The sequence below is a fragment of the Macaca thibetana genome, chromosome 10 (genome assembly GCF_024542745.1).
Source record: "Macaca thibetana thibetana isolate TM-01 chromosome 10, ASM2454274v1, whole genome shotgun sequence".
In the NCBI taxonomy this organism is placed as follows: domain Eukaryota; kingdom Metazoa; phylum Chordata; class Mammalia; order Primates; family Cercopithecidae; genus Macaca; species Macaca thibetana.
The window spans coordinates 62,589,736-62,606,694 of NC_065587.1; the positions used below are offsets into that span (position 1 = coordinate 62,589,736).

The window sequence follows — 16,959 nt, forward strand, 5'->3', positions numbered from 1 at the left end:
AGTGGAAACTCTCACACACCCATGGCCATTCACAAGTGTTTCCAGTGACTAAAGGCCACACGAAGCACTTAGCCGGACCCTTCCTGAAAACTTCTTCCAGAATGGCTCAGCCTGCAGAGCTGCTCTTGCCAAAGCCACCCCATTATGGCCAGCTTCGCCCCCACTGTCCCACTTCTCTGGGGGGCAAGCCTTTCCCTCATCCCCAGGGCAGGGCCCTAGGCTTCCGCTCTCCCTCAGCAAAAGACAACACAGGCAGGTTCTGAAGCTTGCATGTCAGTTTATTCACACTTCCCCCAGGAACTCGCTCACTGGTCAGGGAATGAAAGAATTGAAGGGATGGGGGATGTACAAGTAGAAGTAAAAGGCACACCTTGAATGTGCTATGATGGGTTGAAAAGAGGTTGGTCTGAAATTGATGAGCCTCCCATTTCGGAGGCTCAGGAAGTTTGTGCCCAGGAAATATGCACACCTTCAGCCAAATACCCTGCACCTGACGGAGCAGAGGCAGGCACTGCCTACCCTGGCCTGGCCGTCTGCTGGCTCTCACGCCAGGCATTTTCTGGGCCTGGCTGTCGCAGCCAGTGGGATCACTAACATTGCGTGGCCATGGCATCTTGGCCTAAACAAACAGGTGAGGCCTGGCTCTGTCTACACAGCAGCAACAAAAGTGACTGATTAGCAGGAGATTTGCAGTGCACAAATAATGGGGGAGGGTGTGCTTGTCAGCGTTAGATAATGACGCCAAAATGTAGTGTAAACCCACAAGGAGGGGGCGACTCAAGGATGGACACATGACTAATTAAGAAAATGTGACTCTGTGAGCTGAACTGGCTTCTGAACAAACCTAATACAGTCTATGCTCACAGTTTCAGTCCCCTTGACTCTAAACCGTCACAGAAGCAGAAGGAAGAGGAAGTGATGGATTGCCGAGCTGGAGCCTAGGGACTGTCATGACTGTCTAGATCTCTGTGGTCCGAGGGCGTCACAGCCTCCTCAGATCCCGAGCCTGGGATCGGGGGGAACAGGATGTAGATTCCCAGGAGGGCTGTCCCCAAGACCCTCTCCCTGCCTGCCCGGCTCTTCGGGCCTCCTCTTCTACCGCTTCTTCTTAGTCTCTTTCTTGGGCCTCTTGTTCACAGAAGGAACAGCAGCCTTGGGCTTCCTCGTCACCTCAGCACTTCTGGGCTCAGATGGTTCGGCCTCCTGTGAGGTGATAAAAAGGAGAGTCCTGCTTAGATGGATCAAGCCTGATGCCAGCAAAAGGAGAGCACATCTGAAAGCAAAGAAGCATGCCACAGAAACACAAGAGATGGAAATCGTCATTCCCGGGACCTAGCACCCACATGTATGTGGGACTGCCCCGGGAGCATCGTGGCTCTCAGTGGAGAATAAAGGAGGCCCCACGGGGAGGGGGCAGCTTGTGGGATCTCAGACGCCCAGGCAGAACCTGGGATCCTTCCCTTTCCAGCCAACTGACTTTGTGGGAAACTCACTTCCCCTTTCTGTGTCTTGGTTTACTCACCTGTGAAATGGAAATAGCCACGCCCGCCTTACAGGACTGATGTGAGGAGGCAAAACTACGTGGAAAGCAGCCAGGAAGTGCCAGCTGCATCCAGTGGCTGGCCGATCATCCTGTGTCAGGGACTGGACAAAATGTGGGCGAGGAGCTGGCTGTGGGGCAGACTCGCTGTGGCTTGCCCTCCTCTGGCTGCCATTCTTGTCCTCCCATTCAACCCACAGAATGCCAGGGCTGGGAGGGGTACAGAGGGCCCGCCAGCAGGTACGCAGTTCCACACTGTGTTCTGCGGAGCCTGGCAGAGGTGCCTCTGTGGGGGAGGGCAGAGAGCCTTGGGGCAGAATTCCAGACTCCCCTGGCGACAGGAGCAGCTCTGATTTTCAATCTATTTCATACACTGTGATCTGTCCCTTGTAAGATTTAAATGAAACAAAGTTCTGCTGCTAAGGAATAAAAGGTTCAAACCCACAGATCCAGCCCTGGCCTTTACTGTGCTGATAAGGAAGGTAGACTCCAGCGAAGGGACACAGCTTGGCCCAGGCCACTCAGGCTCATGTCAGAGAAGAATCTGGAACAGGCTCCGTGTGCTCCTGTCTAGTGTCCTCTCCTCCTCTGAGTGATAACTTGCAGTGTGCTGTGGCCAGAAAGGATGGACGTCAGAGAGGCCGGGCTAGCCCAGAGAACGCCAACCACAGCCCACAGGCCTTGTTCAGGCCACAGACTTCATTTGGCCTGCAGTGTTTATTTAAAAACTCAAGCCAATTGGGAGATTTCCCATTAAATCTGGATTCCTAGATTCTCTTGAAACTAACTGTCCGGTGACACTGGCCCTGCATTCCCTCGTGGCAGCGATGGGCTGAGGAGGCGCTGCCCCTTTTCAGGTGCCGACCATGCCCCCACACCCCGCCGCCCCCAGCACTGATTGGGAAATGTTTCTCAGTGCCCGTGTTCTTTATGAGAAATAGGAAAATATGAAGCAGACTAAGATTCCTGGGAGGGGGGATACTTCCAGATGAGGAAAAAACCCCTCTGTGTTTCATTTCCCAACCCGGCTTCCAGCTCACTACACTCCCTGACCTTCCTTGCTTGCCCCATTGGCCCATGGCCCAAGCCTCAGCCCACCCTACAGAAGAGGAGGGCCCATGCAGGGGAGGGCAGTCCCTGCCTCGGATCTGATCCAGAGGCCTGTCAGCTCCCTCCTATCAGCCAACACTTGTCTCCCGCCTGGGCGAGAAAACCAGTTATGAAGAGCCAGTGAGGTCTCAGGCCCCCAAGGAGTGACTGTCCCAAGATAACCGAAGGGCTTCCCCTCCCCAGCCTCTCACTGCAGCGCTGGATTCCCTTGGCCTGCTGAACCTCCTCCCGCCAAAAGTCAAAATGATCTGAAGGTCCCCTACTCTGTTTATGTAACTTGGCCAAAACAAAACAAAACAAAATTTGCAAGGCCTGCCTGGATCTCTAGGAAGGAGTCTGCCTTCTGAGTTCAAGGCTGGGGGCTCCTCCAGTTTCAATGGGGCTCAGTTCAGAGACCACAGGGACAGTGAGACCCAGTTGCCACCCTAGTGCCTCCCTCACTCCACAGGCCCTCTCTCTGGAGCCTCAACCCTTCTGGCACCTCCCAGACCTCTCCCTTGATCCAGCTGTCTGCCAGAAGATCGGGACTGGCGTCTCTAAGGCACCTCCAACTGAACTGTCCCTGACCCCAGAAGGCCCAGCCCTCCTCCCACTGGTGGAGCAACCAGAGACCCGGTGACCTCACCGTCTCTCTGCTCCCCACTGTCCAGTGGGTCACCATGTCCTGCTGACATGACCCCCTCTACCTCTTGATTCTGCTACTCTCTCCGGCGTCCAATTCCCCCTTCAGTTCTGCCCACCGCTAAGCGAAGTGCCTGCTGTCTCTGTCCATTCCTCATGCACCCACCAAAGGAACCACTCTAAAGTGCAGTTCTGGCCACTGCACCTTCCACCTGAAAGCTTCCAGTGGCTCTCTGTGGAACGGCATCTAAGGAGACCGCTTCTCCAGCCTCACCCGGGCTCCTCTTTATCCCCCACACTAAGTCAGGCCCCAGAGCTTCCGCTGGTCACCTTCATCAACAGGAATACCTGCTTCCTTGGCCACCTGGCAAGCTGCTCCCATTGTTTGGCCCTGTCCATGAATACACTCCTACTCACTGTCTAGCCTTCCTTCCCTGCTCCTCCCTCCAGCTGGGGGCAGCCCCTCCTCCTTCCTCGGGCCCCTAGGCACCCAGGAACCTTATAATGCCACTATTTTTTTTAAGACAGGGTCTCACTCTTTTGCCCAGGCTGGAGTGCAGTGGCTCGATCTTAGTTCATTGCAACCTCCACCTCCCAGGTTCAAGCGATTCTCCTGCCTCAGTCTCCTGAGTAGCTAGAATTAGAGGCACCCGCCACCACGCACAGCTAATTTTTTATATTTTAAGTAGAGATGGGGTTTTGTCACGTTGGCCAAGCTGGTCTCGAACTCCTGACCTCAAATGATCCAACCGCCTCAGCCTCCCACAGTGCTGGGATTACAGGTGTGAGCCACTTCGCCCAGCCCACAATGCCACTATTATTTTCCCATAGTTACATGTTTTCACGTTAGCCCCTATTAGCCCATGAGCACTTTGGGATAGCTTCAACTGTTGCTGAATGAATGAATGAGTGAATGAATGAATGAATGAATGAATGAAATGAAAGAACAGCCAAGTCTCCCAGTAACCATGAGAACTTCATTCTTGTTTATTCCCATGAAAATACAGCACTTAAAACTAGGCCTCACTTTTCCATGATCACAGAGGATATGAACAGACTTAAAACCCAATATACATACCCTGGCCTAAAGTATGCCTAAGGATAGCTGCCAATAATAACAACAACAGCTGGGCGTGGTGGCACATACCTGTCCTCCCAGCTACTTGAGAGGTTGAGACAGGAGGATCACTGAAGCCCAAGAGTTTGAGGCTATAGTGTGCTATGACTGTGTCTATAAATAGCTACTACACTCCAGCCTGGGCAACAGAGTGAGACTCCCTCTCTAAAAAATAACAAGAGCCACAACAGCTGCTAATTATTTATTGTTTATAATATGCCAGGCCCTGTGTTATGTGTCTGGACATGACGGCCTCACAAAGTGCCATAATGAGGCCCAATTTATAAACAAAGGAACAGACACTCAGGTCATATGACTTGCCTAAGGTCTTAGCTGGTGAGTAGCAGACCCAAGATTTGAACCTAACCTCTTCATGGGTACAGAGTCCAGCCTCTCTCAGGTTTCCTGGGGTCCTCAGGGGTAGGAATACGTTGAATCTGAGTTAACTGTGAAACCTACTCTCTGTTTAGCAGCCCCCAGAACCACAAGCTGCCTCTGGAACGATAAGTACAGCTCCTCTGAGGACCTATCTGTCGATGGGTCACTTAAAACCCCTTGTTTGTGACTAAAGTCCCTATAGGAGTCAGAAAAGTGGGTTTGTACTCCAGATCACTTGATTTTTTACAGCTGAAGGCAGTCTTCTGTGGGTGTGTGTACATATTACAGTTATCGAGTCATCTGAATGCGTGATCTGTCTCCTCCTCACCCCAGACCTCCTCCTCTCTTCCCCACCTCAGCTTTTAGAGCCGTCATGCACCCAGTTACCCAAGCTAGACACCTCCAAGTCATTTATGAGTTCTCAGCATCCAACCTATCCCCAAGGTCTGTCCATTCCACTTTCCAGCGGGCTCTAGACCCAGCCAGTCCCCTCTGGACACACTCCACTGCCCAGCTCAGACCCAGGTCCCCTGCCAGCCCCGCTGGTTGCATCCAACTCCCACAGATTCTCCTGCCCATGCCTCTACCTCCCCATATTCATCAGAGTTTACTTTATGTTACTTTCAGAGTCAATTTTCCTAATACAATGACAACACGCCAGGCGCAGTGGCTCATGCCTGTAATCCCAGCACTTTGGGAGGCCAAGGCGGGTGGATCACCTGAGGTCGGGAGTTCAAGACCAGCCTGACCAACATGGAGAAACGCCATCGCTATTAAAAATACAAAATTAGCCAGGCGTGGTGGTGCATGCCTGTAATCCCAGCTACTCGGGACGCTAAGGCAGGAGAATAGCTTGAACCCAGGAGGTTGACGTGAGCCAAGATTGTGCCATTGTACTCCAGCCTGGGCAACAAGAGCAAAACTCAAAAAAAGTTTCATTCAAAACAAAAACAAACAAACAAATAAAAAAAACAATGACAACAACAATCCCAATCGTGTCTGTTTCCTCCTTTAAAAACCTTGCTGGTTCCCCTTTGTGTGAGATAAATTCCAAGACACTCGGCAGGGGCTCCGGGCCTCTCGCTCAGTCTTGGCCCCTGTCTCCAGGCAGGCCCCCTTGCACAGCCCACTCTTGTCACCCTGGGCTATTGGCCAGCCAGTGTCTCCCAGTACTCTGCTCCCTTTCCTCCTCTGTATCTCTACCTGCATCCAGTACATGTGGGCACTGTGCCCATGGGGAATGAAGAGGAGAATGCACACTTAGCGGGTCTGTGTGTGGATGCTCCCCGAGCCTCTCCATTGCCCTGGTGAGCCAGCCACCACGAGCCACACTCCACTGGCAAGGCCACTCAGGCTCCCTGAGGCCAGGTGACAGCCCCATGCAAGCTGCAGGGAAGCAAAGGCAGCCGTGACCCACATGACCTGGGCCCTGGAGTCCTGGCAGCCACACAGGGCCTGTAGCTCCAAGTTCTTCACTGAAAAGAATGACTCTGAATGAAGGGCTGCCTTTTCATTTCTCCTCAAATGTACGCTGCCAGTCCAGCCACACAGACAGCAGACTACAAAGCCGACAGCCCCGCCTTTAAATCTGGGAGCACTGCGCTTCCTCTGAAGCAAGCCTCAAGTTTCCTCAGCAATCGCATGTCACATATAAAAAACTCCCGCGGCCAGGAGGCTCCTGGGTCCACGGAGGCGTCCTCTGTGGACAAAGGCCCCATCAATAATGAAGTAGCTCTGTAGCGCTTACCAAGCCAGAAAATTGCTGCTATTCATCAGATTCGAATAATCGAATCTGTGCCACAATACATCACATCCCTTCCAGCAAGAAAAGTGCATTGAATTTTATGATTTCCACTCTACAGTTCAATGTGGATTTAGTACTGTAAATCAGGACAAAATGTCATTCTACACAGGCCACTCTTTCCTTGAAAATGGCCCAGGGAAAGAAAACCATTCTGCTACACTCAGGCACCCTCGTGCACCTTATCTTGCACGACCCTCTAAGAACAATGGAGTTGGGCAGGAAGATCCTCTTCTGATGACGGAGGCAGACTAAGAGCAGGTCAGCACTCAGACCAGTCTGCCTAACGCTGAAGGTGCTGCCCATCCCAGCGGGCCATGAGGGCCTGAGACAGGGTGGGAGCTGAGAAGTCCTCGCAGAGATGAAACTAGCAGTGGCCTTAAGCAAAGATAGGACTGGCTGAAACAGAGCAGGGGAGGCCATCCATGTGGACTCAACAAGGCAAACAGAGACACGGAGTCCAGGACGCACTTGGCAGGCAGGGAGAATTGTGATTAGAAAGAACAGCCTTTGGGAACTCATTCCAGACACAATTCAGCACGACTCTGCCGGCCCTCCCCACTGACTGCTCTGCGGCTCCTTGTGTGTCCAGCCGTCTCTCCCAAGAACCGGTCGGTACACATCTCCAGACCACAGGCTGGTGGGAGCATGTTTATACCCTCATCCTGCCCACCACACGGCAATATCCCCAGAACGGGTCATTAAGCAAAAAACAGCCTGCCTCCCAATTCAACTGCAACCTCCTCCCAAGCTTTAAAACCACACTGAGCAGAAATGCAAAGTTGCTTCTGTGAGCCTGTGTCCTGAGGTGTTGAGAATTGGTGGATGCTTGCCTGCGGTTCATTATTTATTTACAGCAGGCCTCACTGGAAACCAGGGGCCTCGTTTAAAATCAAGACCCTTGTGCAAAATTGTCCAGAAGAGTCCTGACCTTCTAGGCCACTGTCCTACTGCACCACAGGAATGAGCCACCTGTGGTGCAGTAGGTGCAGGTGGCTCACCACCCTGATGAGACAAAACATCATCAGGGGTCTAAACACTGCAGGGCTTTCTGGTTGGTTGTGAAGTCGCCACGGGCATCACATTGGGAGCCACCACTCTCACCATCACCTGTGGTGAGTCCTCCACTAGATCGCAATGCTGGCCATCAGCTATCTGTCTTCCCAGCACCTCTTTTCCATGGGGGCCCTGCCCTTTCCCTATCCCATGGGGTTCAGGGGGACTCTCAGTCACTGGGGTCACAAGAGTAGGCAGCTACATGTGGCCTGGCCAAAGACAGTACTCATTCCCATTTCCCACCTGTGGGGCAAGGTGTATGTGGCCAAGGAGAGGCCTTCCATGAGACTCAGAAGGTGAGGAGAGGCAGAAAAATGGCTTTTCTCACCTGTCAATCCTGACTGATAAGGGCACTGACTGTGGCTGCTGCAGCCATCTTTCCCAACACAGAGCAAGGGCCCAGGAAGGAAGCCAGCACTCCCGGGAAAGCCAGGAGACAGATAGATGGAGCCCTGGAGACCCCTTGAACCCCTAAATCCAGCTGTGCCTTGAAATTCCCAGTTCCAAGAGCCAATACTGTTTTCATTCGGAGAAGCTGCTGGAGCTGAGTTTCTGAACTTGCAACAGGAAGAGTCCCCACTAATACAAGACGGTGGCAATCAACAAACATAGCAGTATGGAAGTGAAAGGACCTGCCTTCTAGAAGCAGACAGCTGACTGTGAGCTGACAAGATGTGCCATAAGCACATGAACAGATGAGAATAGTCAACGCTGAAGCTAGGAGAGTTTCTGATTCACTACCGTGTATGACTGACCATCCGCCACACAAGTTGCTGAACTCAGAGTCAACACCCACATGCTTAGTTAGGGTTGGCTGAATCAACACTCGATGTAGAAATCGATCCGAAAGAGGCTTGGAGGAGGGTTATGGGGAGGAGGGAGACAGGCTCCCTACTTTGAGAAGAAACCTGCCCCCACTTCCCACTGCACTCCATGTAGAGAGGCTATGGACCATCTCCCCCAGAAAATATGCCTGGGCATATAAACCTCACATTCTTGTACACAACTTGACAGGGATCACAGACCCTCAAACTATCCCGAGACTTCCCTAGAAAGCCAGGAACTCCCTACTGAGAACTTTCTTCTACTGAAACCCAACTCTGAAGAAGAGCAGCTGGAACACAGTGGTGGCGTCAGATTGGGCCGGCTTTCCTCAATCATCTCCAGGGCACTGGTCTCACATGTGCTCTCCATGGACCACTCGGTGGACTTCAGGCAGGCCACACTGTCCTGCTCCCCTGCCCACTGCTCTGTCACTTGAGAGAGGGAGAGAAATGGAGACCCCAGCTTTCTCTGCCCAGCACTCCCCCTGTGGGAATGGACCTTCCCATCCCCACTCAAGAGGTCACGCCACAGAACCCTCCCCTCCCCCACACTGGCCACAGCTGTCCCAAGCTGGGTCAGCCACAGTTCCTTCCCTGGGGATTCTGGAACTGAGTCCGGCAGGAAGGCATGGTTATGTTTAGTGTCTGTGCTGCATCTCATCACAGGGCCAGCAAGCAGAGAAGCAGGGTCCTCGTTAGAAAAGCAAAAGGCAGGAGAGGAACAGGAAGGGAGGCAGAGGGCATGCCGGTGATGAGCAGTAAGTTCCAGTTCCCGCCACTTCCGGAGGCGCTGCCGCACTCCTGCTCTTGGGTTCTAGGACAGCACCTGCACCTTCTCAGTCTACCTACATTGCAAGGAAACTACTTCAACAGGTTGGGTATGCTCCAAGTTCACGTCTTTCCTGGATCTTCATTTCCCTTGAAAAACTTAGCAACTCATTCTTGGGTTTCAAGTAATAATGCTGTATTTGTTTGGTTTGGTTTTTTTTTGTTTGTTTGTTTTTGAGATGGAGTCTCGCTCTGTCGCCCAGGCTGGAGTGCAGTGGCGCGATCTCAGCTCACTGCAACCTCCACCTCCCAGATTCAAGTGATTCTCCTGCCTCAGCCTCTCTAGCAACTGAGATTACAAGCACGCACCACCACGCCTGGCTAATTTTTGTGTTGTTAGTAGAGACAGGGTTTCACCATATTGGCCACGCTGGTCTTGAACTCCTGACCTCAAGTGATCCACCCACTTCAGCCTCCCAAGTGCTGGGATTCCAGACATCATAATGCTCTGTTAATAAAATAATTATCAGGTCTCTATTTCCCAACTTCTTGTTCACTTTTCCTTTCCCACATGGAACATTTTGCTATTATTTCAAACAACACATCTAAGAACTGAACATATCCTGTCCTCCTAAAATTGGTTTCTGTTTGAGGGAAATCATCTAAAGACTTGAGCAGTGGCTGCATATTACAATCACCTGGACACTTTAAAAAAAAATACTGATCCAAGCCGGGCACACTGGCTCATGCTTGTAATCCCATCACTTTGGGAGGCCAAGGTGAGAGGATCACCTGAGCCCAGGAGTTCAAGACCAGCCTGGGCAACATAGTGAAACCACGTCTCTACAAAAAATTATTTAAAAATTAGCCAGGTGTGGTGGAGTAAACCTGTAGTCCCAGCTACCAAGGAGGCAGAGGAAGGGAGGATTACTTGAGTCCAGGAGGTCAAGGCTGCAGTGAGCTACGATTATGCCACTGCACTTCAGCCTGGGCAACAGAGCAAGACCGTGTCTCTACATAAATAAAAAGAAAATACTGATCCAAGGCTTCAGAGAACAACTGAATCAGAATCTCTGGGTGAGGTCTAGGCCTTTGAAAGTTCCCCAGATGGTTCTAATGTGCAGCCTCGTGGAGAATCATTGACCAGTCCAAAGACCAGCACTCTCATTCTCTAATCCCAGCTCACAGTGAACAGATAGCATCGATCAATTTCTTTCCTCCAGAGCAAAGCAACAGCCCCCAGAATCCTTTTCACCATGGCCACCATGCAATCGATCAGACTTGGCATGAGAGATGAAACTTACCTGCTAACCTGGACTAGATGGAAATGGTACTAGGACCTATTATCTTCTATTTTAGAATCCAGCCTACAAGAAAATGCTTGGATTAAGTGTGGCCCACACCTCCATCAGGCTCAAACAAATGTTTGTTTTTTTAGGTCTGAGTTTAATGAGGTACCAATAAGAAAACCTTTTCATTTGGCTTACGATTCTAGGGACATGGGTTTTCATTTTACGAACTGATTCTTGCTCCTACTATGAAAAGGAAGGGGGTGGGGTGGGAAGCATTTGTATGTGTTCCCTTTTTTCCTCCATGATTAACCCCAAAAGAGCTTTCAAATAATCTGCTAAGTATTGAAGTACTGAAGTCATAAGCGAGTTGCAAAAAATCGGCTTACTGGAACAACAGGAAAGGCATTCTTTTGCTTTTCAAAGGCTTTCCCATCATCTGGAGCCAAAAATATTATCTTCTGACCCAAAAAGCCACTAATAAACCTTGTTTCTATAGGCTAAGCAAGAGGGAAGATTTTGCCCTAAGCAAAACGGCAAAGGCGGCAAGACTGTTCTCTGGGTCCTCCCACCCTCACTTCTGCTCCCTCCCCTACCTCCTGCCACCCTCCACTTCCACGTATCTCCCAACTGCCTTCAGGCTGCCTAGAGTCTTACAAGCTGCCCGCGCTCCCATGGGCTCCCTTTCTCCTTAAAAGTACCCCATCCCCATATTAAAACCCCTTTCTTTCCCCTCCAAACTCCTTCCAAATCTCAACTATTAGGGACAACTTCTAAGCAGCACAGTCTCAGCACTTACCCTCTCTTTGTAATCCTGTTTATGCACAGAATGCTGTGTTCCCTTTCTATCTAGTTAGGAGTTTGGGGAGTGAGAAAGGTTGCCTTATGGAGACACACAGAGAGCTAGCAATAGAGCCCCCTGTGTAACCTGGGGCCATTTGCTCCCCTGATGCACCAGTAAAAAGTTAAGATTAACAGTACTGTATTTTTTTGCTACTGATCCATTGAAAAGCTAAAAAAAAAAAAAAAAGTTAAAACAGTAAGCTTCAGTTATGAAGACAATTCACTTGTGTGAGCCTTGTTTCCCTAAATGCAAGATTAATAAAAATGAGAGATGTCATGTACTATATTTAAATTTAAAAAGATGAGGCTGTTGTCCAAAATTAACCTCTAAATGGCAGTGGGTGGGGGGGGTTTGGTGGCATATTTTTGAACCCTTTGTCAACTCCCTGCCTCAAAAGACTTTAACACACTATCCCACCGAAAACCTTAAAGAGAACAATAAAGGGGCTCCTTTTCTGAAGTTTGCTGAACTAACCCAGGCTTCTGTGGCTTACCTCTAAGGGCTTCAAGCACAACAGGAGGTGAGCAGCCTCCCTGCTCTCCAAACAGCCACACAACTCTGCCTATAAAACAAGAAGGCTCATCACCTCCCTCCCTCAAGACTCTCTGCAGGCCTCATCAGCCACCACCAACAACCACGTTTGTTATTTATAATACCGAATAGCACACATCTGTGGGGGCAGAGCCCAAGAGCACAGGGGTGATGTTTTTAAAATGTGATACAATTGTGGGTGGAAGAACTCCAATCGTGATCTTTCTCAAGACACCAGAATAACAGATGGACAAGACAACCTAGAGGCCACAAACTTGTCCCTGTTCACCAAGGTTTTCCCACCCTTGCTGGCTGCTCCTCCCCTGCCTGTCCCCTTTACGCTGGAGCCCCGCCAGGCTCTGGCCTAGGCCCTCTTCTCATCTCCCTCCATATTCTCTCCTTAGGAGACCCTGTCCCTTCTCATGGCTTCAGATGACATCTTATCAACACTCACATGCTGGTCAACACTCAGTCTATGCACTCCTCCTGCTAGAGACCTGTAAATCCACCAACTTTCTTGACAGAACCACCTGGATATGTTAAAGCGTCTGTTTAAAACTGAACTTGGTATGTTCCTTCCCTGCACCCACCCTAAGCCTGTTCCTTCACCATAGTTCCCCACTGCATCAATAGGTTCCACACTGTATCAGTAATTCCCCATCATCCTCCCAGCTACAGAAGCAGGATCTCCAGGAACAGTGATCTCCAAGATATATGGATCTCCAGAACATATTGGGTACATTAAGTGAGAAAAGAAAGTTGCAAAACTGTGTTTAATAGCATGCTATCTTTTATTTAATAAATGAGGGAATAGAAATATATATGTACACACCACACACATATATATGCATTTGTTACTGTTTTCAAAAAGAAACAAAGAAAAGATAAACAAATAACTGTTAACTATGTGGGAAGGAAGAGAACAGGGTGGAGGAGAATGAGATTAAAGCAAACTTCTGTGAATATACCTTGTTATATAGTTTTGACTTTGAGAAATATTGTATATAAATGTATTATATAATTAAAACAAATTAAATAAAAATGTTAAAAATACCTAAAAATTAAAAACAGATTGAAGCAAATTAACCGAACTATATCTCATGATGGGAGACCTACACAGAGAAAAATAGTTACTAAACACAGCACTTTGACCTTATATCTCCACAGAGACATATTTTAAGGCCAAAGAAGAACCACAAAGAAGTCTAAATTTCATTCTGAATCTTAGTAGTAAACATATAGTTATTTTAAAAATGTAACTGGCATATTGTAGATGTGCAGAATAAAGTTAATATACATCGCTAATCTTAGAGAAGCATGCTTGCAAGGTTGGCCCTTGACTGGCATCTGGGAACTTGGATTCCAGGTGGTTCTCACAATTCCCAGAAATGATAAGAGTGGCTCACCACGCCTAAACTGTGTAAACAATACGGTTCACGCTGAACACCTGCTTGCTTTCTGGAAATATGGAATTTTGGTACATGGTAGGCCAAGGGTGCTTCTGTGACCAGTCCTGAATAAGAGCTGTGGGCACTGAGTCTCTAACGAGCTTCCCTGCTAGATAACACTTCACACACATTGCCGCAACTCCTTCCTCTGGGTGTCCAATGGGAGAGCATGCAGATGCCTGTGCCTGTTTCCTCCAGTCTCTGCCCCATGTACCTTTTCCCTGTGCTGCCATACCTGGTACCATTTCACTGCCACAGCTGAGAGTCCCCCTACTGCATCACTGAACCTGGGGTGGTCCTGAGGACCTCGGATACAGAAGGCTCTAGCAGACACATCACTTTGTTAATGTTATTGAGAACAAGATTTCCAGCATAAGATAAAGAAATACGAGACTCTAGTATAAAATCAAATAAATAGAAACACTATCACCTTACATTTGAATTGGAAATACTAGTATGAACTCACAACTTTTTCATTTCTTAAAAAATGTTTATTTTCTATTTCCGTTTATTGAAAGGCCTAGATGCAGTAAGAGCTCAGTAGCACCAAGAATTTCTAATGCCCCAACTGTAGCTTCTAAATACTATTTTCTAACTAAAAAGAACTAGAGCATTTTAGAGAAATGACTGATTCCAAGTCTGGGGCAGGAAATGAGCCTGGGGCCAGGCGCAGCGGCTCATGCCTATAATTTCAGCACTTTGGGAGGTCAAGGCAAGTGGATGGCTTGAGCCCATGAGTTTGTGACCAGCCTGGGCAACATGGCAAAACCTTGTCTCTACTAAAAATACAAAAACTAGCCAGCCATGGTGGCACACCTGTAGTCCCAGCTACTTGGGAAGCTGAGGCAGGAGAATTGCTTGAACTTGGGAGGCAGAGGTTGCAGTGAGCTGTGATTGTGCTACTGCACTCCAGCCTGGGCAACAGACAAGAACCTGCCTCACACACACACACACACAAAGAGCCTGTGACATCTTACTGAACCATGAAGCAAGGAAATATCAAAGACTAATGAAGTTGACAAAGAACAAAGATACCAACTTAAAGGGGCTCCCACTGAACATAAAAAACAAACTAATGGCAGACAAGTGCCCTAAAAAAAAAAAAAACAACTAAAACATATCAAATATATAAAAAATATGTTCAAAATGCTATGAAAACCAAAGCTTCACTGGTCAACACTGGAGGTTGCTAGAGCCTGAATTCACAACTTTGAAAATTGATAAATAAAGGGAAAGAACCAAGCATTTTTCCTGCTCTTCATTATGAAGAGTAATTCAGAGTAATCATACAGGTGATAAGGAAAAAGTCTTTGTTAAAGAATTCCAGCTGCCGGGCGCGGTGGCTCACGCCTGTAATCCCAGCACTTTGGGAGGCCGAGACGGGCGGATCACAAGGTCAGGAGATCGAGACCACGGTGAAACCCCGTCTCTACTAAAAATACAAAAAATTAGCCGGGCGCGGTTGTGGGCGCCTGTAGTCCCAGCTACTCGGGAGGCTGAGGCAGGAGAATGGCGTGAACCCGGGAGGCGGAGCTTGCAGTGAGCCGAGATCGCGCCACTGCACTCCAGCCTGGGCGACAGAGCGAGACTCCATCTCAAAAAAAAAAAAAAAAAAAAAAAAAAAAAAAAGAATTCCAGCTAACAGATGCAGAAGGAAATAATGGATCTAAGCAACGACCATCAATGGATGCTAAAATCACTTAGATGAAAGACTGACAGGGGATTTTCATCAGCTGGTACCACCTAAACCCACCGATCAATCCTAGAATCTCTAAATGTGCAGCAGCCAGACATCACATGCCTGTTGATGCCACATAGTAGGGAGTACACAGCACCAGCTCTGAGGTATTCACACCCAATAACCTGATTGGAATGGAATCAGTCCTCTACATAGAACGCCTGTTGATAGGAAACACAGGGAACAGAGAAACATGTTAAATGACACCACAGAGAAGCAATAGCCAATTCCTGGGATGTAGGTATCCCACATGATAGATGACCTGCTTTCTCCAACAAATCAATGCCATCAGCAAATGAGTGGGCAAGAAAATGGGCAGAAGGAGGGTGTATAGTTATGAAGATATTTACAGAGGAAGAGTCAACAACAAAAAAGCCAATTTGACATCATTCTCATACTTAAAACCCTCTGGCCCCTGTCCACACCTCTGGCTGCACCTCTCATCATGTCCCTCTGTGCTCTGGCCACAGTCACCTTCATTCGGTTCCTTGAACTAGCCCCTTCCTTTATTCTGAGTCCCTTGCACGTGCAATGCCCTCTCCCTGGAATGTTGCCCTCGCCCCTTGCCCACTTCGCCTGGCAGAAGCCTGCTCATTCCTTCAGTCTCAGCTCAAACACTGTCTCCTTGTCAGGGACCACAGCCCAGGGTAAGATCAGGTCTCTCCCCCTTGTTATATACCCTCGATGTACTCTGTACTTCTCATGGGAGCACATGGGGGTATATTTTTGTTATCTGCCTTCCTCCCAAGGACTAGATGCTCCTCAGGTGCAGACACTACATCTTTCAGCAGAATCTGAAATGTAGTAGGCACTAAATAAAAATCTCCTTAATGGGTACATGAACAAATAAAGTATTAACTATGTGGTTCAACCCACCAGGTGGGAACTCAGGGGCGCGCTAAATCAAAAAGGCCCACTGTAGACCCCGCTGATTTTAGTTGCGGTGGCATCTACTGTTAGTACTCAGAATCCAGCCTGGCACTCAGAGGAGCTCAAGCTCCCAAGGAAACACTCACCGCCTCGTGGGACTTGGGAATGGGTACGATGATGGCCAGCACACAGATGAGCTGGAAGATGGCTCCCAGGAAGAGTCCGTACCGTAGCAAGTTCTCCAGGAAAGTGGGCTCGGGCACCTCCGGAGGTGAGAAGTCTAGGTCAGAGGCCATGGCCCAAGTTGCTGGCTGCCTGATGTCTCTTCTGACTCGCCACTCTTCAGAGCCAACTTGTAAATGCAAAGGGTCAGTGTCATATTTCTGTAACTGACTTTTATTTATTTATTTATTTATTTATTGAGATGGAGTCTCACTCTGTCACCCAGGCTGGAATGCAATGGCATGATCTCGGCTCACTGCAACTTTGGCCTCCTGGGTTCAAGCCATTCTCTTGCCTCAGCCTCCCGAGTAGCTGAGATTACTCAGCCTCCTGAGTAGCTGAGGTATGGGCCACCACACTCGGATGATTTTTGTATTTTCAGTAGAGACAGGGTTTTACCATGTTGGCCACGCTGGTCTCAAACTCCTGACCCCAGGTGATCTGCCCGCCTCAGCCTGCCAAAGTGCTAGGACTACAGGCGTGAGCCACCGCACCCAGCAACTGACTTTTAGCTTGAACAAACACACACATCCCCCCAAGAATATATACAGGAATTGTGAAATGTTAACAATTCTTGAATCTAAGCTGGGGACATATGGTTAGTCACTGAACCATTCTTTCAACTTTTCTGTACGTCTGATGTTTTCCAAACATAAAGTTGAGAAAAATAAATAAATGCAAAGGGAAGCACTTCAACAAAAATCTCAAATCAACATACATTTACTAAAGGCTTGCCATGTTTCAGGTTTTGTTGTTTATTTATTCATCTAGTCATCCATTCAACAAGTATTTCTTGAATACC

At 48.8% G+C, this 16,959-nt stretch overlaps 1 protein-coding gene across 14 annotated transcripts in view; it reads right to left on the bottom strand.

Moving 5' to 3' along the window:
- Positions 1-257: 257 nt before the first annotated feature.
- MANBAL (mannosidase beta like) overlaps positions 258-16,959 on the bottom strand; it is a 634,273-nt gene continuing 617,571 nt past the window's right edge. For 13 of the 14 annotated variants that reach the window (XM_050807398.1, XM_050807387.1, XM_050807399.1 and 10 more), the window contains 2 exons: positions 16,082-16,287; positions 258-1,203 (listed from right to left, as the gene is read on the bottom strand). In XM_050807398.1, the coding sequence (XP_050663355.1) occupies positions 1,096-1,203; positions 16,082-16,231 (258 nt within the window). In that variant the 5' untranslated portion in view covers positions 16,232-16,287 and the 3' untranslated portion in view covers positions 258-1,095. Of the gene's footprint in view, positions 2,151-16,081; positions 16,288-16,959 lie in introns of all 14 variants that reach the window. The other variant, XM_050807400.1, reaches the window with a different exon arrangement.